Below are 23,209 nucleotides of genomic sequence, written 5' to 3' on the forward strand. Positions count from 1 at the left end.
TTTGCTTGGTCAGGTAATTTTCATTCCAAATAAACTTGTCACAGAAAAAAAACTCAGCTTCCCAGGGTCATCCCTACCCCTGCCAGATACATACTTATCTCTCAAAGCGCTTGGAAGACGGACCTTTCAATTCCTCTACACTTAGTAGCTGAGTTACAGAGTAACCTGCCAGCAATCCTATCAGAATTCAGCAGGCTATTTAAATAGAGCAAAGTCCACACAAAGTTCCACTGAGACATGCTGAGCAAAGGCCAGAGCCCCAGAAGAAAACAAGTGCAGCCTCAGAGTAAAGTTGCCCTGGTCCTGACTGTGACTCCCACGGTCCCCATGGGGTCTGTGTGGTTGGCAATGGGCTCTGTGCTGTCAGCTTTCATGAGGGAACTCCCTGGCTGGTTCCTGTTCTCCGGGGTTTTCCTCCCTGTGACGTTGCTGCTGCTCCTCCTCATCGCCTACTTCAGGATCAAACTGATTGAGGGTAAGTGTGAGGCCACACAAGGGAGGACTTGGGCATCCTTTCCCACCACACACCTTGAAATATACTGATGCACTGTCAGTGTTTTCTGGCCAGGAGAAACACATTTTTTTTTTTTTTTGTAGGTCTCTCAATCAGTGTTCTCTCAAGTTCCTTGACCAATCTGGCCAAGTTTGATCCTTTGCACTGTGTGGATCTTGTGCTGGGATGTGAAGGCCTGCTGTAGGGGGCCTCACCTGTAGCACATCACAGATATACTGTGAATCAGCAGTTTTGACATGTGGCTGCTTGTCTCTCTCTCTCTCTCAAGGCAATAGAGTCACATACGTGAAAACATTGATCATGGTCTGCCTTCTTTACATGACAGATGTGTTTATGTGGCCATGTGTGTGCATGTCCGTGCATATGTATGCACCCATGTGTGTGCACACACACAATTTTCTCATCCACTGAACTTCTGGTCAGGGAATGTTTCAAACACTCTGCTGTCACAGTCTTTGTAAATGTAAAGCCCTGATAGATAAATATTTGACCTTGGTGTAATCGTTCCATGGGATTACAGTCTTAAGGTAGAAAAAACAAAAAAACCCAAAAAACTCAGGAAGCTTAAGGTGATTTGGAATGGACATTTGGGTCTTGGATTGACACTGTTTATTCTGCTATAATCAAAATTAATGAAACTGGGCTGTAACTAGATAGACTATGTGTTAATACTGTGCCAAGAACACATGAGATTAATATCATCAAAGATAACAACTATTTTAGCAAAATCAACAAAGACCAGTCATATTTCTTAATTTAGATAGTGTCATATTAAAACAAATTTGAAAACCCCTCCTCTTCCACAAAAGCTTGGCAAGTCCAAGAAATGCCTTCCTGTATGTTATTATATAAACAGATGTTCAAAATCTTAAAACACTAATGCTATAATATATAACCTAACTAACAGAAGTACAATGAGGGATATTTGTTCCTAAGATGAGATTGAGAACATAAAGTAATCCTAGAAGACACAGAGAGAATGTCATGGAATCAAGTTTTTCATCATAACTTACTCAAATATCCCCCAGCCTTTCATTTTTTGTATGTCTCATTTTCATGAACAGCCCTTTTGTTGAGTGGTCAAGCCATATTCTGCCTCACTCTATAAAATTCATGTGATAAATCCTTTTCTTTGTTAAGTCAGTTTATCCTCCATTGCCCTAAGACCAGTCTGTTGGATGCTCTGTCACCCAGCCATTCATTACCACTGAACCCCGGAAGCAGCCGCCAAAAAGGAAGAGAAAATAAGAAATTCGCAATATCCTAATCATGGCTTCCCTTCAGTGTCTTCCAAGTCGAAAAGTTTTTCAGAATTGTTGCAAAGATTCCCATTAGTAACACTCACTGCATCTCAGCCTCCCATTAACACTGAACGTCCCAGGGACAATAAAAGGATGCTGATGTCACCATTGGGAACTTGGAGACTTCCTGTAGATTCCAAGTTTCATCTCCAGCTGCCTCCTTGGCTAGACGAAACTTTCAGTATTTCAAAAACTGCAGTAAGTACAGGTCTAGATAGCCTCATAGATATCAAGATCCCTTATTGGCCTCTACTTCCCAGCTATTACAGGCCAGTTAATTCAGTGGGACATCTGGTATTTGGGATAGACTCTGCAAAAAGAGGGTGAATCTGTTTTTATAGTTTTACTCATTCCTGGAAAAACATTTGTAATATGTAACATGTAAATGGGTCTATGGTATTTTATTTAGATAATTCTGAGGTATAAATGTATCAATCACATTCCTTTAGAATGCCCTTGAAAAGTCAACGTGCAGGATATGGCCTGGCATCATAGGGGCTGATGCAGGGGAAACACAGTCCAAGTGCCAGCCCGTTCCATGTGTGTACATCTCTGTGATGATTGCACGGTGATGCCCTCCTATCTTCAGCACATCCCTGACTGTGCAAGTTATCTAGAGATCAAGTCTCAGACAAAAGTTACTACAAGTTTATAACTCAATACAATTGAAACTACTTCTGAAGGATTTGAGTGAAGGGAGCAGAGGCTCCCAATAACCTCGTTTCTTCACACTTCCTTCCCCCTTCTTCATTCCAAATTCTGACACACTACTGACTTTTCTTGACTTCTAGACTTGCCCACAACTATAAGTCTGTCCCTTCCATCTCAGAGCCTTTATTTTTGTAGCATAGGATCTAACCCAAGGGAAAGCAAGCATGTCAGCCTCTCACGATGAGGGTCCATGATCACTGGGTAGAACCATTACACCAACTTTAAAGCTTACTCCAAACTTATGTCTGGATAGTGATAATTCTCATTCATTTATTCAACAAATATCTGTCAGTCTATCATATACCAGGGATTGTCCCAGATACTGGAACGGATTTTTACTATGGGTTTTTTAGACTAAAAGAAAATAATCCCAGTTCTAGAAAACCACATAAGGCATCTGACAAAATCAGCAGAAGTTAGAGGAGGTGTTGCAAATCTGTATGTTTCTGACTCTGGCCTCATTAAATGTCTGATCAAAGAGCTACAATAATAACCTGAACTTTTCCCTTAAGTCTTTTCCCCAAATGTCAGGGCTGAACACTTCACCAGAGGCAGGATCCTCTGCAGTGAAGGGGCACCCTCAGCCAGGTAATGAGCCTCCATTTTCTGTGGTTTTTCCTCATTGTCTCCTACTTGGGCTTGCTCTAATTGAAGTGTGCCTGGAGCTTCCAGGCTGCAGGTAGGAATTACAGGAAGAGTGACTGAGGAGGCAGAAGGAGCTATTTATCATGGCAGAACAAAAATTTGTGCATCAGTTACTTAATGCAATGGGGTCCCATCTGAAATTTATTGTTGGAAAGAACACTAATGACTAGAAGCACTATTACTAGTGGCTGCCAACCATCTGGAGGATGCTTAGTGAGGATGTCAAAGGCGTTCATACAAGAGCAACTCCATCTTGAATAGGGGCTGGGTAAAATGAGGCTGAGACCCACTGGGCTGCATTCCCAGATAGCTGAGGCATTCTAAGTCACAGGATGAGATAGGAGGTCAGCACAAGATACAGGTCATAAAGACCTTGCTGATAAAACAGGTTGCAGAAAGAAGCCACCCAAAACCTACCCACCAAAACCAAGATGGTGACGAGAGTGACCTTTGGTCGTCCTTACTGCTACACTCCCACCAGCATGACAGTTTACAAATGCCCTGGCAACGACAGGAAGTTACCGTACATGGTCTAAAAAGGGGTGGCATAAATAATCCCCCCATATTTAGCATATAATCAAGAACTAACCATAAAAATGGGCAACCAGAAGCCCTCGGGGCTGCTCTGCCTATGGACTAGCCATTCTTTTATTCCTTTACTTTCTTAATAAACTTGCTTTCACTTTACAAACTCACCCTGAATTTTTCTTGTGCAAGATTCAAGAACTCTCTCTTGGGGTCTGGATCCAGACCCCTTTCCTGTAAGAAGGACAGCATAGCTGAGTGGACTAAAGTAGTCCTCCCCGATGGCAGTCTTTGTTCGGTTGAGACTGGGCCCAACACAAGCTGGGTAAGGAAAGTGGGGGCCCTGGATGGTGTCCTTGACAGATTCCTGGTCAGGGTAGCAGCTGATGGGCAAGCTGTACTATATATTCTCTCCTGAAGTTTATATTCAAACCATCTTTTGGTTGTATTTCCCTCCTCTCCCACACAGAATCAGTGCATCTATTTTTTTCTTTTTGGAGAAATTCTTGATTATATTTTCCAGTGTTAGCAGTCAACTATAGACTATGGATGTTTTCATTTTTATATTGATCTGGTCGTTTTAATTCCAAATATGCCTTTCTCCTAACAAGAAAAACCACCCGAACTCTAAGAATATGTAGCTTTGAAAAATTACAGTTCTTTCTGGCACCATTTTCCTAAGGGTAAGTAGTACTGTCTTCTCTCCAGTTTGAGGGCAAATGAGATGACTGGACTCGAAATAAAATATCACCAGTTTGTATCTCCATTTCACAGCATCCACTTAAAAAACTGTAAACAGATGGTCAAATGTCATGTCGTTAATCTTCCAACCAGGGTTATGGCAAGTGTAATCATTTCTATTTTGTTCCTGTAAAGAGAAGGACGTTGATAGATTAACTGGCACGTTCGCAGAACCCCAGAGTCCTGCATTCTAAAACAGAAAACCAGCTTGCCTGTCTCATACAGCTGGGTCTGTCAGACAAGACAGCCATTTTAAGATGTGATGGAAAGCATGTGGAGGTATTGTAATCGCTCAACATTAATCCCCACACTTCAAGCCTTAGGAGGTAATGGTGCATGTAAATTTAATTAGTATGTAGAGAACATCAATTTTCTCACAAAGGAAGAAAGAAAATTCTCTAACATCCCGCACTCTTCAATCTGTGTCAATTTCCTTGAGGAGTAGCTCTTGGGGTGGAAGTGTGCGTCTTGAACTTTCCATAGCCAAACCCTGCATCAGCCATTGTCATGGACATTTTGCATCTTCTAGGTTGGAAGTTTTCATTATCTTATTTCCCCAAGTCCTGAGATTCCCAAACCTCTACTTCCAGGCCACCCCACCCCCAAAACACCATCACCCTGATCAGGAACAAATTGTTGTCTAAAATGACAAACATGGCCCAAAATAGTTATTATTTTAAAAATTTTTTAAATGTGTCTACTGAAATGCTTAAACGTTTCTGCAAGGAGTTGGACCCAAAAAGAAAGTCAGGTAGTTGACCAGGTCTTGGTCTTCAGCAATGTACATCCTAAAACAAATAAGTAAAGTACTGATAATATACAGGCCGGCTAGGCATCTTTGACTGAACTTCATATTCACTCTACTCAACCTCTTGAAGCTTCAGTCTCCTACCCTGCAAAATAGAAATAACAGCAGGACATACTAGAGGACTGGTATGGTGATTAAGTGAGGTAATACATATAAGGTTCTTAACAGTGCCTGTTCCAAACAACTGTTAGTCATTATTATCCCTGCTGGCTTCAGAATTCTAAGAAGGCACTGTTTGTGTCATTATAGCATTACAGTAGCTATTATTAAAATAGTTTTGGGATAATTAAGTACATTGCCCAAGGTTACCTACCCAGAAAGTGGTGGGAAAAGGATCCGAACCCTGGCTGGCTCCAGAGATAGCCCTCTTCACCCACACACCACCTGTGGAGTACCGAGTCCTCAGTAGCGGTTCTACCTGTTGAATCCTTTTGGTCCAGGCAGATAAACAACTTACCACCAACTGTGCGACAGTTTTAAAAAGGCAAGAATTTTACAAAATCTTTGAAGAATTTGATCAATCTCTTAATATAACAGGGGTCATAATAATTATTGATGATGGTGATTCTTCCACATAAAGATCTGCCTGAGTCAGATCACATTTCTTTACCTGTGATCTAACAGGGCACACTGCATTGCTTGCAGGACTTTCCACAACCACGACCTTGGGTGTTTTCAAGGCCATCTGCCTATCGAATCTCTCTGCACACACTCCTAAATAGACCCAGCGAAATAAAATGACAGTCAAATTGCAAGCTCTTTTAGTTGAGGGAGGCATTAATTCACTTCTCTCACTCTCCACTTGGTGCCTAGCAGAGAGACACTTTATTCACTGGGTAGATGATTCACTGTAGATTGACGAGCTTCCTCTTGGCCTCTCCATTCCAGTTCTCTCTCCACTCTTACGAGTTCACTTTTTTTCTATCTCATGCTTCAGGTCACCCATTTTCAGCTCTACAATCTGTATACTGGTCGCTCATTCAAAGCACCCTATTGTGCAGCTAGCCATTGGTAATTAAGAATAAAAGAGAATAAATTACTCATGTTTCAGTGAGTTAAAAGTCTAAGCCATGGGCCATCTCAAAGGAATACCTTTGAAATAGTGATAATCTACGGAAAGTCCATGTGACTCAGCAGCTGAAAGTGTGTTCTCTGAAGTCAGACTGCCTGGGATCAAATCCTGAATTCATCAGTTTCTCTGATCTTGGGCAAATTACTTCATCATGACATCTCTCTGCCCCAGTTTGCTCATCAGTAATTTAATAATGATGACTAGCTCATCATGTCATCACAAGAATTGAATGACAAAGATTGCAAAGAGCTTCACACAGTGCCTGGGACAGAACAAGCCCTCAGTAAGTATTGGCTATTAAATCTTCAGGCCCATGTCGTTGGGGGCTTGTCACTCTTCAACGCATATGTACATTCCCTGACTAACATGATAAGCATTTGTGGAGGCCTGGTCAGGGAAAGTGCATGTGTCCTGGGGTACATGGCATACAAGGTATCAAGCAAGGGATAAATTGCATGGGCTTTATGTGGGAGCCTAGGACAGCATTTTCAGGTTCAAGTCTATAAACATGTTTGTTATCTCCCACGAGATTAGAAGCTCCTGGTCTCTGGCTTGATTAATTATACTTCTGAAAACAAAACTTTTGAGGGTGAAAGCAGGATCAATTGTGTATACCGGTTTCAGGAAGAGAGCTGTGTCTTCTGATGTGCCAGGAAGATCCCAACGAATATGTGTCAGGATCTCAAGAGGGATCTCAGGGCTAAAGATCAAATCTAGTTATCACCAGAGACATAATAGTTGAAGCCAAGGAGCAGATAAAAGCACAGAGGTGGCACACTGTAAAAGCCAAAGGGAGGAGAATGATGGGGGCAGGCTGAGAGAGGGGTTGTGTCAAATGCTACTGAGGAAGAAAACTAGGGATTGGAAAATGCCACTAGATTCAGTAATTCGATGTCATGGTTGAGTTTTAATATTTTAGTACAGTAGCTTTAACTGAAATTATACATTAAGGGGTTAAGGAATGAGCAGGTTGCAAAAAGTTGAAATAGAGTCATCAGTAAAATATGCCAAAAGGTAAAAGGGAGAAACTAATTTGACCTGTCTAAAGACTCTTAGAGCCCAAACACATTTTCGGGAGGGATGAGCAGGGGCAGACACTGTGACTTGCTGTGGGGGTTTCAACTTAATCAACAAAATCTAAATATACTTAGCATGTAACAATTCTCATTACAGTGGTAATTTGTCTGCTCTAACCAGGGCCATTCTTTGGAAAGAAGCCTTTACATTTCCACTGGCTGTGGCTGAGGAGGTGAGGACAGATCCTATAATATGACCTGCTTGGAAGACCTGGATTTCTGTGACTTGCCAAGGCCACCAGTGTCAGATATGCTGGCCAATACTCCTTATGAACTCTAAATGACCAGTGGCACTCAGATGTCCCCAGATTATTAACTAATATTTTTCCTTTCAGTTAATGAAGAACTGTCCCAGACTTGTGATCGCCAACATAATCCCAAGGATGGCTCATCCCTGTACCAGAGAATGAAATGGACGTGACATTGGAGACTTTCCAACAACTAAAGCACAATGAGTTTCTACTGGTCAGCAAGCAATGGTCAACAGTTCCGCTAATAAAATAGGTTGATAAACTAGAACCAGAGCAAAATAGAAAGAATACTAAGATATTCGTTCTGAACCTTATTGAAAAGTGGCAGCTATTATCTGAGAGGACTTCTCAGAGACTCAGTAAAACAGCAGCTCTTGAAAAGTACCAAGAACAGATTTCCTGGGTATATACACTGGACACATTGTAACTTTTTAACTTTTATTGTGGCTGTGTCTGCTCTAAAGGGCATATTTAAAAAATAAAATTCTGTAGCACCTTACTACATAATCCCATGGGAACCCGTATTATTCTGATTTTAGAGGTGAAGAAACCTTGGTAGAGATCCAATGAATAGCAAAAGAAGAATGCCTTGGAGAGAGCTCAGTAGATTCTGTATGCAAGAGTATTTCCACTTGCTCTTCTTGCAGTTCAGCAACTCTTAAATGACACTGTTCAGGTATCATTTTTGGACCTGACTTTGCTTCTCTCCTTTTCCTGACTGCTTTCACAAATCCTTATTGTCACAAACATGCACAAAACAAGTGGAGTATCCCCACACTAGGTATGTTTCACCCACAACTGTAGCTTTCAGCATGATGCGATGTGGAAATGTTGGCAATTTGGTAATGGGAAAAGGAAAGAACGGAATGTTCACATAATTCATGAGGAGGAGAATACAAGTCTTTGCCTGTAATACCAAAATACAGGGAGCTATTTCTAACTATGCAGAGAAGTCAACATTTCACTACAATTCTTCTCTTTCAGTGGGAGCCCCAAAGAGACAACATAGGTAATTGAAAAGAAACTTAATTCTAGGGGTAAACTAGATTGTGGTTACTGTTGTGCTCCCCACATTCTTCCAGTTAACATAAATCAAAAATGTTCAATGCATTCTAAGTGTAAGACTGGTTACATTCCAATCTTTGTGCAGGACACTAACAGGTTGAGTGATCCACTTTATAAAACATAATCAATGTGGTCACCTGTAAGAAATGCCCCTGTTTCAGTGGTGACTTACGGTCATACAAAAGGTTGTGTGGATGACTCAAAGCAAGAATACACCACCAGTGCTGGATTTTTACTGCTTCTTCCCCTCAGCCCCACCCTAAAATTGTTGATACCCATTCTGTGAGTAGTCTCCATTTGCACTTCTTGCATAATATAAAATGTATTGCTAGAATAAAGACACTCATTTCTGCATTTTACTGCCCTTGATTACAATGAAAATGTCTGCTGGGGTTTTCAGACTGAACTAATTCAGAATAACAGTGCTCTTGCCATATGGAAGGAATAACAATATTCTTTCAGTTTTGAGAGAGATCTCTTTTTAGCCCCTGGTGGAAATCAGCTTATGTAAAAATGCTTTCTTTAACAGAAAGTGTGAAAGGACACATCATCTTCCTATCTCAGGCAGCTGCCAGCCAAATTCGCGGCTCAGCTATCAAGGTTGCTCCATCTTCCTCCAATAATGGGCACTTCAGAAGCCCAATTCTGGCTCTGGCAGGTGCTGGTCCACCATCTCAGCTATTATGATAACAGATGAGCTCTATACAGACATGTTTTTAGCACCAAGCACTACCAAGTACTTCAGAGCAAGACCCGTTTCTTTTTCTGCCATCCAATGAAAGTAGAGAATCTCCAATGAAACTGACTAGATTTATGAATGTTTTTATATGTAGAGAGGAGCAGAAACACGTTCATTTTCCCATTAAGGAACAAGTCTCAAGGGTTTATCATCTTCCTGAAGGCACTAACAAATTTGTCAAATCCTTTATCCAGCACAGCTTTACCAAGCAGCTACACAGTCACGCCTTTGCTCTTCTCATTCTCATAGGTCCAGTTTAAGATCTCATTCAGGCCTGAACTGCTTTGGTCCTTTGCATTCCTGCTGCCAAAACAAGCTGTCTTGGCCTCCACCTAGACCAAGTCGGCAGTCTCCCTATATAATCCTACATTCAGCTGCAACCTATGCTCCAAGGCCTTTCACCAGGGGCCAGAAATGCTCCCACAACCCTAAATGGTCTCACTACAACAGTTTCTAATCTTATTTCAAATGCTATAGTATCTGAGACAGTTCACCAATGGGGATGTTTCTCCAACTGCAGACCTTCAATAAAACACTTGAACAGGTGCCTTAATTTCTGTCACATTGTCATTATTTTTCAATAAATTTACCAAAAAACATGTATATATATAATATATAATATATTGGAGACAGGGTCTTTCTATTCACTCAGGCTGGGGTGAAGTGGTGCAATCATAGCTCACTGAAACCTGAAAATCTTGGGGCTCAAGTGATTCTCCTACCTCAGCCTCTGGCTACAGGACAGGAGTGCACAGCCTCACTTGGATTTGTTTTTGGTTTTCTTTTTTTGGTAGATACAGGGTCTCCGTAGCTTGACCATGCTATTCTTGAATTCCTGGCCTCAAGGAGGTGTGCTCCTGCCTCTACCTCCCAAAATGCTGGGATTACAGGCATGAGCCACTGTGACCAGCTAAAAATTTAATAGAATGAACTCAAAGCTGTAAACATTATCTTTCCATCTCTCTTGATAATCATGTTGGTAATTTGGCAACTGCAGGTCCATGACTGCTCCACATCCTAAACCTAGGTGATAAAACAGAAATTTGGGCAAGAAAGTGCCCATTTTATGTTTTCTGAAATATTATTTGCAAACCTTTTTAAAAAATAATCTGGCCAGGTAACAGCCTCTAGAATTTTCCAGACATAATTTAGCGACTGGAAAATTCAGAAGAGGTAAATACTCCTAGATAATAAGGACAGCTTTTTGTTGAAATCTCAAGTTCTTTGGCAAGACTGAATTATCAGAAATCAGAGTTCACAACTCTGATAACCATCAAAACTCAGAACTCTGATAACTCTCAGAATTCATGACATTAGGCATGTTTTGAAAATAAATTTTCTGATTTCTATTTATGAAAAAGTTATTATAATTTTCCAAGCATGCTCACAAGATTCTTGCTTTCTGACTTTATAATTGGTGTGCCAGTCAGAAGAGGCCTCAAATTTATCACAATGTAGGCAATGACACACAGTCTAACATGTGAGTGACAAGCAGAAGATAGCAGAAAACATGTACTCAAAAATACCATCCAACGTATAATTACCATCAAACAGATTGGGGATTTAAAAATATTCTTTCCACTTTTCAAATTTTTCAAATCCGAGTTCCAAAATCTTATTGATCTACTTTCCTATTTATTCTATCATTCAGCCTAGTTTACCAGATGAGATTATAACAGCCAGAGAAATATTTTATAATACAATTTTTTTTTTCAAAGACAGCCTTGCGCCTGTAGTCACAGGTGGGAATAATTACCACCGCCGTTTCAAGTGGCTCTGTGGGTGTTAATTCCCACAGATTCTCTCAACGGCCCCCGAACCCTAAACCCTATTCTTGCTGTCTCAGCTGAATAAAACTGAGCCCGAATCCCTGCACACTACATTTCTTAGTCCACAGGACCCGTGACGACAAACTTTCCTCCTGTCACTGCAAATATGGTCTTCAAGACACCCAGGGAAGCTCAACCGATGATTTCAATGTGAGTGTTATGCAAACTTTCTGATGAGACATACATTTGCAAAATCACATTTGGTTCCACAGTATTTCTAAGGCTTAGCTTGCTGAGATTGGGTTCTCCAGGGAGTTGTTGTTTTTGTAATAATTATAGAGAAAGTGAGAAAGGCCTTTCACAAGGCGAGAGATCATTTAGTGGAAACAGATCTCAAAGACGACAGTTATGCAAATTGTATTTAATGTACTTACTTTAAATGACTAGAGAAAAAAATTCTATGTAACACTTCACAAGAAATGTACCCTGTTGGTTATTTGCTCGATAACAACACCATAACCCGGTGTGCCCCGACAAAACTTTTACAAGAAAGAATCCCAATCAGACTGGGATGCAGCCCCTCAGTGGCCTAGTTTGCCTGATACACAGAGGGCCGGGCCAGTGGACACAAAGTAAAGGACATGAAGCAGAGGAGCAAGATTCAGATGGTACAGCTAAAATATTTCCTGAAAACAAAATGAAAAATGCACAAAGAAAACAAGCGAAAAAATCCCTTGGAGAATTCATAAAAGCTGGAATGGATTATGTAACCAGGCGGAAGGAATCTGGCACGCTAAACATTACATTTACAAACTTTCAACGTCGCTTTCACCGTTTCAAATAGTGATGTTGGCAGCATCATCAAATCACAGAAGAGCTGAAAACAGATTTTGAAATGCTACTTTTACAAAATACTACGACTTCTGATGAAAATATCACTCGAGTTTGTCTTTTAAAACCTTTAGAAAAGAGAAGTGACAAGTTTAGAGAATAAACAAACTTTATTTTGTAACAGTATTACAGGAAGCAAAATATCATTTAATACAACTTGAAGCTGCTAGAAATCTAATCTGGCATCATAACTATACATAGGGTCAAAGGCAAAGGAAAAAATGTTCAATATAGTTAATAAGTCCCTATCAGGTCTCTGGTACCAGCTTTAAATGGTATAACTTTCTTGTAACCAACAGAACACCGCCACAGCCCCTCCCCTTCTCCCCAGCGTCCTCAAACCTGTGTGAATCAAAACTAGCTGTAAGAGATAGGCCTGCTCAATAACAAAAGGTCAGTTTTACATGTGTAGACAAGGAGGTTTAATACAAAGCAAGAGTTCTACCCAAGTGTTCAAACAATGGAAATAATTGAAATTTGGGTTTGTTAAGAAAGAAAGCACTAAGGTTTTAAGCTGCCTGAATCTTTTAGTAGAAGGGAAGAAAGAGTTTTCTCTTTCTCTTCCCTCCTGTTCTGGAATGCTGCCGAAGGGCATGTGTCTGACAAGCATTGGCACTGTGGTGCGGCAGGGTCTCTAAGCACAGTGCACAGTCAGTGAACTTCTTCATAATTCTCCAGTCCAGAGATTCTGACTCTCTACTAAAAGTAGAAAGTCACAGGACTGGAAAGTCAAAAGGGTCCAATATAAAAAACATCCCTGTGAAATTCTCAAGTATTAGAAAATTTTCAGGATGTAAGAAATGCTTTTAATCTGTATTAATATTTTCTCATACAGTATATTTACTGCAATTTGAAACTCCGCAATATATACTGTGAGAATTCAGGAAAAGAATCCAGAAGAAGGAAAGCCACTATCTAAATTAGTCACAGAGTTTCCTTTCTGCACAACAGCACCTGTTCAACAGGTGAACAGCACCTTACCAGCTTGGGCTGGCTTTGTTCACTGTCATTTGATCAAAGTGAGTCATTAAAAGCAGGTAGTTGCACACAAAGTAAACAGAAAACAAAACCAAAACCAACCCCTTAATTAACAACAACAAAAAGAAAGAACCAAGAATATTTAGAAGTGGTTATAAAACAAAATAATATATTAAATGCATGGGAGCAATATAGACCAGAGCTGGTAAGGAAAGGTTTGGTGTTGGCATTTTAATTCTTCAGGCTTCTGGTCATTGTTACCAGTTGTAGCATAAATTCGCTGGAATAGTGGTGTGGCATTAAGACTCGGAACGGTCAAAAAATCTTCAGGGGTTCACAAAGTTGAGTGTTGTTTAAAAAATAGCTTTCTAGGAGAGAAAAAAAATAGAAGGCTTAAATATTCCAAAAACACAGGCTTGAAAAAAAGTTAGGCAACATTCATCAAATTTTCAATCAAGTAATCAACAGTTACTGTCTGCCTAGTCTTACAGTAAACAGTATGTTTACCAGAAGACAAGCATGAGACACTATTCTACTCTCGAGGGCCTTGTAATACCTGGAGAATTGACAAGTATGCTAAAAGCAACTGGCAATTAATAGTTCACTGCAAAAGAATTTATTAGCATAAAACAGAGACAATTCACATAGTAAGAATTTAAAGAGAGAAACCAGGGTAGATTTTAAAGTTATACTCGGGGAGGGGGAAAGTCAAAGCCCATTTTCTTTGTGCTAAAATGAATGGAAATGGTGCTTCAGGTGGAAAAACACAATGAGGAAAGAGGCATGGAGGTGAAGAAGTACACGGTTATTATGACAGTAAGATGTATGTGGGGGAAGGATGCAGAAATGAATGGGAGGAATAGGACAGTGAAGAAATGGACATTACTAAAGTTAAGCATTGGTATAGTGAGTAGTAAATAAAGGTACAAAATATTAGGTCTATTCTTTCTTTAATAGCCTGAGAAGTACCAGCTTGATCTAATAGACCAAAAAAAAAAAAAAAAAATGAATTAAGAAAAAACATTCGGACGAAAAGACCAGTTGGCAATCTCCTGCAATGGTCCAGGGCAGAGAACAAGAGCCACGGAGAGATAAAAGACAGGTCAAAGAACCTGGGGTTGGCCAGTCATGCAGGACATGAGAAGCCCAGGAAAGGAGGTTGGGATTGCTTCTTCTTTGGTTGTGAGGAAGGGTTTGTCATGGTGTAATTTATGTTTTGAAAACACTGCTGTGGCTTCAGTGTGATGAATAGGCTGAAGCCAGCAAGGAGTAGAGGCAGGAACAATGGTCACGAGACCACTGCAGGACTCCAGCTGGATGAGGAAGCTGAAAAATGTCAGGCATTCCTGCCAGACGGCCAGGACCCAAACTTGAGTGGTCACCACAGAAATCAGGTGGGAGAGAAATTTGAGAGGCACCACTAAGAAGAACAATCAGAGTGTGGTGGTTAAGAAGGAAGTATAAGAGAGGATAAGATTTGGAGTATGGAACCTCAAAAAAAGGAGAGAATGAAGGCTTACAGCCTGGGTGAAGCATTAGGCCTAGGGATATAGATTTGGGCATGAGAACAAGGGATAAGTGAAACCAACAGATAGAACTAAGTCTCATGTGAGCACAGGAGTAAGTGAAAGCCACAGAGTCGTACAGAAGCCCACAATCAAAGGTAAGTGGAGAAGACTAAAACAACCCATGACGGTGCAATGGCTCTGAAAGAGAAAAGGGTTTTAAGGTGGCAATTGTTTCATTTTATATTTCAACTTGGTTGGAACGTTTGGCAAATGATAGGTAATCACAAAGGACAGTGGAGAGTGGTAACTAATGTCTTTTCCAAGAGACACTGGTCCCAAAGTCAATTAGAATGTACACTCTTTTGGTTAGGTAAACGTAAGTCTTGCTTTAATGAAAACAGTCCCTACCATTTAGATTTATCACAGATAATATTAGAGCCTCTTGATTATTCAGGACAGATTGATTAATCAACTTCATTGTTTTCTACCCTGTTGTCTGCCTTAGGCTATTTCATTACTCATTAGTACTTCTGCTTGATTCTAGGCCGGGGGGAGGGGGGGGGATCAATGGAGAAAACACAAAGTCTTTTTTTTAGGTTAGTAATTATGAAAAGAAATGTGGGGGATGATAAAGGGAAATGGTTTCAACTACCAATCAAATTGGATTTGGCGGTTATATGACATCTTTAGTCATGGTACCTGTTCCTGTTCCTTCAGAGCTGGTATTTCCATTTGCTTTGTTTAGTAAATATGCATCATTTGTTGAACACAGCTGCCATGTTGCCTAGTTTATGTTATTAAAAGAACAAACCCATGATGCTAGCAGGGCCTGAAAACCTACAGAGAACAATGTTTAGGATTCTAGTCTCTATTTTCTCTAGGCCCTATGTCACTTTATTTCTTTGCATCTGTTTTCATCAAAATAAAATTTCACTTTGTAACGAGTCATAAATTTGTAAAGAAAAGCTAAAATTAAACTTGTTTCAAAGTTATTATAGGAAACTAAGCATATGTCGGAATTGAAGGGAATAGATCTTGATCTCAAAAAACTTCAACATTTACTGAGCTAGAGAGAAAAAGACATAGTTACCCAAATAAACTCAAAATGTAATCTATTTCCATTAATAAACTTTTTTCTGGTAATGAATATTATAAATGATAACCTTGATGTGCTCTTAGGATTCCAAATAGCTTTCAGAATCATTTTATTACCATTTTAATGTTAAAACTTATTTATTTTCTCATTCTTTAAAAATCAGTAAATCAAGTTTAACTCTGAGTTAATTAGATATTGTGTCAAAACATCCCAGTCCCTTACTGCTGTGGATGAACAGGGAGTAACTTATTGTATGAAGACTTTATTTACATATCCACATATCTTTTTTGACTGTTTCTTGCACTTAAACACATGTAGAAATATGTTCCTAAGTACTAAACTGTTTGTTAGCTTTTGAGCTGGGAAAGAGAAGAGATAAAGACAGAATCACCAATGTCACTGCTACATAAGCATCAGAAATATTGTACATCAGAAATATTGTACTTTTCTGTCCTCTGTGAGATGTCTGTGAGAAGTAAACTTAGTATCTGACAATTTTTTTACAGGCTAGAATTTGGGACTAAATGATTTATTACATATTCCAACCAAACTGAAAACTAGGCACTGGCTCTTCATGTAAAAGCTGTAAAAGTTTCAAGAATACTCTTTTGTTTCTCTAAGCTTGAATTCTACTCATATTCGTAGAAGTCTGGGATTCTTTGTCAATACAAATTGACAGGCATTAATTATAGACATTAATTCAACCTGCTTTCACTTTTACAATATCACAAGGTTCATCCTGAGTTTGGGTAAGATAATAGCTGTTAAGCATATGGATTATACTTTATGTATTAGAATTGTCAACAAAAATAAAAGCATTCATACTACTGTTCTGTTTCCAAGTGTCACTGTTCCACCCTGGCCTATACAATGTCAGTAAACATTTCTAACTACTATAGTCACATTCCCTGGTCTATGTCCCCCTCTTTTGGCCAATGTGAGAATAGATCAATGTGGCTCAATTTCATCTAATCACAGGTGTAATTCTATGTCTTAAGCACTCACAGAGGGCTCAGAGAGTTATTTATCCCTCTCAGTGCACCCAATAAGCAGTGGTGAAAAAAGTCTATACACAGAAGTTCTATGATCTTGCCTGAAAAGCACAATCTTTGAGTTTCTAGAGACAAAGGCCTCACGTATTGATCTCAATCTTGAGTGCTCTACTCCAGAAATTGACTCAGTAAATTGATTTTAAGAAGCATTTGACAGAAAACACTAGCAATGCTGCCTTTAAGTGATACAGCACTCATCTAGAGAGACGTCTCAATAAAAATGCAAAAATGTGGTTTTCCCCTAAATAATACAACAATGCAAATAACACAAGAAAACAACATTTCTTCAAATTAATGAACATTCAATTACTACAGAGTAATAATATAATCAAAGACTCTGAAAACAGGAATGAAATATTTACTTAAGGCCGGGCACAGTGGCTGACGCCTGTAATCCCAGCACTTTGCGAGGCCGAGGCAGGGAGATCAGGAGGTCAGGAGATCGAGACCATCCTGGCCAACACGGTGAAACCCCGTCTCTACTAAAATTACAAAAAAAATTAGCTGGCCATGATGGCACGCGCCTGTAATCTCAGCTACTCGGGAGGCTGAGGCAGGAGAATCACTTGAACCTGGGAGTCAGAGGTCACAGCAAGCTGACATCGTGCCATTGCACTCCAGCCTGGCCACAAAGCAAGACTCTAAAGACACTGCATTTCCTAAGCAAAATTGAACTCCGTGCACTCAGGTGTAAAATCAAATTTTAAATGATACTTTATGGATTTGACAGTTATTTCAAAAGCTGAACTTTTCATTTTATTCTTCTTTGGTCCTCAATTTGCATATTTGATTTTAATTTCTAAACAGAATTTCCATTGTTTAAATTATAAAAATTGGCTGGGCACAGCGGTTCATGCCTGTAATCCCAGCACTCTGGGAGGTTGAGGAGGGCAGATCACCTGAAGTGAGGAGTTTGGGACCAGCCTGGCCAACATAGTGAAACCCAGTCTCTACTAAAGACATAAAAATTAGCCGGGCATGGTTGCACATGCCTGTAATTCCAGATACTCAGGAGGCTGAGGCAGGAGAATCGCTTGAACCCAGGAGACAGAGGTTGCAGTGAGCTGAGATCACGCCACTGCACTGCAGTCTGGCTGCCAGAGCGAGACTGTCTCAAAAATTAAATAAATAAATACAATAAAAATCCCAGAGCCAAAAATGCAAGCATGCTAAATTTCCATTTGGTTAAACCCAGAAAAAAGTTAGTTCTTAAAATGTCTGTATTATCACTAAAATATACATGAAGTGTAGCCTGTGGCCCCTGAGGATGGCTCAGTCTCTTTACGGGGATCATAGAGTCAAAGCTGTTTTCATTATCATACTAAGACATGATGTCCTTTCCAGTGTGTCGGCGTTTTCACCAATGGTGTAGAAAAACAACGGTGAGTAAACCTATTGGCAGCTGGGCCTATATAAGTCCAAGCAGAGGAATGAAACTATATTTGAGGTAACCTTATTCTTTTTTTTTTTTTTTTTTAGAGGCAGGGTCTCGCTCTGTCACCCAGGCTGGGGTGCAGTAGTGCAATCATAGTTTACTGCAGCCTTGAACTCCTGGACTCAAGGGATCCTCCTGCCTCAGCCTCCCAAGTAGCTAGGACTACAGGCACATACCATCACACCCAGCTAATTTTTGAAATTTTTTGTGGACACAGGCTCTTGCTATACTGCCCAGTCTGGTCTCAAACTCCTGGCCTCAAGCAATCCTCTCACCTCAACCTCCCAACATGTTCGGATTACAAGCGTGAGCCACCAGGCCCAGCCTGACACCTTATTCTTTACCAGTGTGCACTCGCAGTAAAATAGAGAAGACAGTTTCACTTAAGGATGTCCTTCAGGAAACAGAAGAAATATTAATTTTCCTACATCTCAAGCCTGAGTGTGTCTTTTTAATATTCTGTGTGATGAAACGGGAAGTATGCACACGCCACTCCCGCTGCATACAGAAGTACAACAATGTCTAGAGGAAAAGCATCTATGCGAATGTCTGCACTGTGAGTTGAAGCAGCTTTTTCATAAACCACGTTTCTTACTTGAGAGAATCACTGACAGACAAACGACGTTATTCAATTTGGATACTAGGTAAACCTTTTATCAAAAATGAAGTTGAGCCTGTCGCCTCAAGAGAAACAATTGACAGTACTTGTTGCCAATGATAAAATTCAAGCTTTTAGGTGAACATTAGAATGTGGAAAACGGTGTTTTGGCCACCATGAGCTTGATAATTTCCCAATATTAAGACTCTTGAGATCAGTGGCAGCGAATGACCCTCTTACTGTCTCCATCATTTTACCTTTTCCAGGATGTCATACAGTTTGATCATACAACATACACAGTCTTTCTAGACAGACTTCTTTCACTATGTGATGATTTTTAACAAATATTTGGAAAACTTCTCAGTTTTGACTTATGATAAATTTCAATAGATATAATTCACATGAGCAAAATCTCTTTGGGCTCTTCAATGATTTTTAGGTGTATAAAGTGGTCCTGAGACCATTAAGTTTGAGAACTGCTTACACCCAATCTGCTATCACTAATCTACTGCCATTTTCCTCTGTCACAGATATTTGTGTATCTGCTGAGTAGAGGGAGAAATTAAATCCAGTGTTACTCTCTGCAGTCAAATGAAGCACAGTATCTGTTCTACAAATAATTCAGCAAAATGCTTTTGCTTCTCCTGGTTTGCTGGAACATGTTCACGCTGTTTGGAGCCCCCACCTTCTCAGGAGGCTCTTCTGTGGGTCCTTTAAGGCCCAAGTCCCATCTTCAGGCCTTTCGGGACTGGGCTGACCTTCCTGAGCCCTGTGTCCTCTGAATGAACTGTATTACTCGCAAAGGCCTATGTGCTAAAATAACTTTACTTCAAAGAGTAATACAGATGCTGAGCTCCATCTGACCGAAAAGGGAAAAAATACTAGATTTAATTTTTATAGATGTTCCTATGATGTTCCTATATGATATTTTATTCCTGGTTTTGTTTCCAAGTTAAATTCAATCTTACTCTTAGAGATGTCCAGTTCAGTCTCCCCACTACTAACTGTCTGAACCAGTATCTTGGTGTCTTCACAGGGTACTTCATCTAATCTAGTAGCTTTTCAGTCAATCATACACACTACTGATAAATTCATATTACTAAAGGACATGGCATGTAAGACTGTCTGCAATTTGCCTTGAAGAAATGTTTCCAGCTGTGCTAACTCTACACACAACCACGACGGAGGTTTGCTTTTCCCGACATCCTTCCCATTGTTTTTCCATGTGCTCTTTCCTCCCTCCCCAGTCTCCAACCATCCAGACTGCCCTTGGTGCTTTGCAGAGGAGCTTTCCTGCAACCTTTCTGGAGAGCTTTGTCTTGGTTGGCCAATCAGAAGCATTTCTCCTGTCCACTTTCACAGCCCTTTATCTAGGCTTCTCTTCAAACATACTATTTTTGTGCCCTGAACATGATGCATGTTCCTATGCCTTCCTCTCTCACACACAACTATAACAGTCCCTTGAACATAACGGACTCATAATATAGATTAATGAATCCAGAAGTGAAAGTACCAGGGACTAATTTGTAACATGAGACTGAAGAATAAGAGCTTGAGGAAACGGGGGGAAGAAAAAACAACAGAATTGCACTATGTCTTTACTAATTCCCATGTTTGCCATTACTCTCATCTGCCAATTTTCTTGTTTAAGTGGAAAACATCAGGTTCGTTTTCTGTTCTCTTTTGTTGATTAACCGTATCTATGATATCCCATGAGGACTCTTACTTCTTTAAAAAAATGGTTTCCTCAAATCACTGAAGCTGTAACACGAGTTTCTAAGAGTAGTAGAGCTGGCCCTAAAGCTGTTAAGGTCTTCTGGTTCACTCTGCTAGGTCCAATCTTTTGGGAATTTGATATAAAAGCGTTCTATAAAATCTTAAAGCTTCTTTTAAAAAACAAATGAACTACGGTCAGGCTCCACTCAGTATACTCGATTAGAGCTGAGCTTTTGTCACCCTTAGGTTCATAAGTGGGGTAGCAATGAGAAAACATTTCTCTGCAGCATCAAATAAGAGCTTAAAAATACTCACTAACAAGCTTTCATCTTTTAGAAAAAGGAAGGTTAGTGGGAATCAAAAGAAATTTATAGACCCAACTTTCTCACTTTTTATCTGAGGGAGCATGGGAAAAAAATCACTTTTCCTCAAAGTTAAATAAATATATCTTTAAACACTATTCCCTGCCCCCAACAGTCTCTCTCTCTCTCTCTCTCTCTCTCTCTCTCTCTCTCTCTCACACACACACACACACACACACACACACAATCTAAACTGCATTGTGCCATATTAGTTTAAGGTTTTCCTCTCACTTCACCCCTCTTACCCTCCACAGATCAGCACTGTCCAAGAGAAATACACTGTAAGCAATGAATGTAAACTTTCTAGAAGCACATTTCAAAAAATAAAAAGGAACATGTATATTTAATTTTAATGTAGTTATTAAACCCAATATATCCAAATTATTTCAATAATTCACTTAAAAATTAGAAATAATTTACTTTTTTTCTCATGTCCGAAATCCAGTAACTATCATACTTACAACACATCTCAATTTGAACTAGCCACATTTCAAGTGCTCAATAGCCACAAGTGGGTACTGGCTACCATACTGGACAGAGCAGGTCCAGACTCACATGTGCTCTAATGCTAACTCAACTATTTTCATGCAAGAAAGCATCAATATGTCCTTGGACTGTAATCCTCATAAGGACAGGAGTATCTTTACAACAACACACACACACATAAACTTGTTAATTAGTTGCCATAGCAAAACTCCCTTCTGATGCCACCCACAAAATTTACATGTTTAAACAATTGTTATCTGGGATATCTAACAGAAAAGCCTTGAGATAAATGAATCTATACTTAGCACAGGTGACCTGTGGCAGTTACGTTAATGTCTAGGATCCTATTTCCTTATAAAAAAAGGTTGGAGGAGAGACACGAAGACGCTGTATAGGCAGTTTAACATTAAATATTCTTTACCTTTCCAAACTCTTAAACACAGCCTAGGACAGGGTAACAAAGTCATAACCACCACCCCAACACAGTCAGAGGCCAGATGGGTAATATATATGCATGAAGAGACTGGGCCCCAAGGGCCTCTACATAAAGACAGGATATGACAGGCAGTCACACTGTGGCGACTTAGAGAGCTCCTCCCAGAATGACACTGGCCACGCCTACGAAGCACCAGCAGTGTAACCACAGGGAGAGCAGGCTCAATGCCATCAGGGCTTCTGGTTTTTCTAAAATTGCTGAGTATCTTCTAATTTTTAAGCATTAATAATTGATTCAAATTCTAAGATACACCATGTAGGCCAAAACAAAAAACGAAACTGTGGATATGGCTTGCTTGTCTCTAAGCCGTCAGTTCTGTCTTGCCCCTGTCCCCACTTTTGGTGCCATTTTTAATCCTTAATTTTTTAAATTGGGGGGGAAATGTAGCATAGTTACTCATCTTTTCAAATTACTAGGCTGTGTGATAACTGTGAAAACTAGGGATAATTTGAATGCTCATTAGTAGGGATTATTTAAGTACACCATCAGGCATCCATTCAACTAATCTCTATAAGAGAAAAAAATAGACACCTGAATAGGGAAAAGGACAAAGGACACAAACTGGCAACCAAAAGAAATGCAGATTATGTGTGTGTGTCCATGCCTGTGTGTAGCATATGTATGCATGTATTCCAACTTCACTAGCACTGAAAAAATACAATCAAAGAAGGTTCTTTCCTCACAGTTTAAACAAGGGAGAAAAAAATGCTCTTTCCTGATCAGACTAGCAAAGCTTTTTTTTTAATGTTTAATAATGTTTAGTTGTTGCCAAGGCTGTGGGGAAACATATGCTCACAAACTGCTAGTGGCAGTCTACGTTTGCAGAACCACTAAGGAAGACAATTTGGTAATATGTCAAAAATCCTTGGTGGGCCAGCAGTGGTGGCTTATGCTTGTAATCCCAGCACTTTGGGAGGCCAAGGTGGGTGGATCACCTGAGGTGAGTCAGGAGTTTGAGACCAGCCTGGCCAACATAGGGAAACCCCGTCTCTACTAAAAATACAAAAATTAGGTGGGCGTGGTAGCACACGCCTGTAATCCCAGCTACTCGGGAGGCTGAGGTAGGAGAATCGCTTGGACCTGGGAGGGGGAAGTTACAGTGAACCAAGATCGTGCCACTGCACTCCAGTCTGGGTGACAAGATTGAAACTCTATCTCAAAAAAACAAAACCAAAAAACAACCTTCGTGGCATACCAACTCCACTTTTGAACATATTTGCCCTGGAGAAACAATGAGATCAACATACAAAAATGTACAAACAAGTATAATCATCTTTGAAGCTGTGTAACAATTGTGAAAACTGAGGGGTAATTTAAATGTTCATTAATAGGGGTTAAGTAAACCATCACTCATCCATTCAACAGCTGCTGAAA

The 23,209-nt window shown here is 40.0% G+C and overlaps 2 protein-coding genes across 17 annotated transcripts in view; one reads left to right on the plus strand and one right to left on the minus strand.

Annotated features, from left to right (window-relative positions):
- The first annotated feature begins 234 nt into the window (after positions 1-234).
- SMLR1 (small leucine rich protein 1) lies at positions 235-8,151 on the plus strand. Its single transcript, XM_017888441.1, has 2 exons — positions 235-475; positions 7,729-8,151. The coding sequence occupies exons 1-2, from the start codon at positions 238-240 to the stop codon at positions 7,812-7,814; spliced, it is 324 nt and encodes a 107-aa protein (XP_017743930.1). The 5' UTR covers positions 235-237; the 3' UTR covers positions 7,815-8,151.
- A 4,048-nt stretch (positions 8,152-12,199) lies between these two features.
- Positions 12,200-23,209, minus strand: part of EPB41L2 (erythrocyte membrane protein band 4.1 like 2) — a 235,218-nt gene continuing 224,208 nt past the window's right edge. For all 16 annotated transcript variants that reach the window (XM_017888504.1, XM_017888458.1, XM_017888544.1 and 13 more), the window contains one exon: positions 12,200-13,454. The gene's annotated coding sequence lies outside the window, so the exon portion shown is untranslated. The remainder of the gene's footprint in view (positions 13,455-23,209) is intronic.

The sequence above is a fragment of the Rhinopithecus bieti genome, unplaced genomic scaffold (assembly GCF_001698545.2).
Source record: "Rhinopithecus bieti isolate Rb0 unplaced genomic scaffold, ASM169854v2 scaffold_1710, whole genome shotgun sequence".
Classification (NCBI taxonomy): Eukaryota; Metazoa; Chordata; class Mammalia; order Primates; family Cercopithecidae; genus Rhinopithecus; species Rhinopithecus bieti.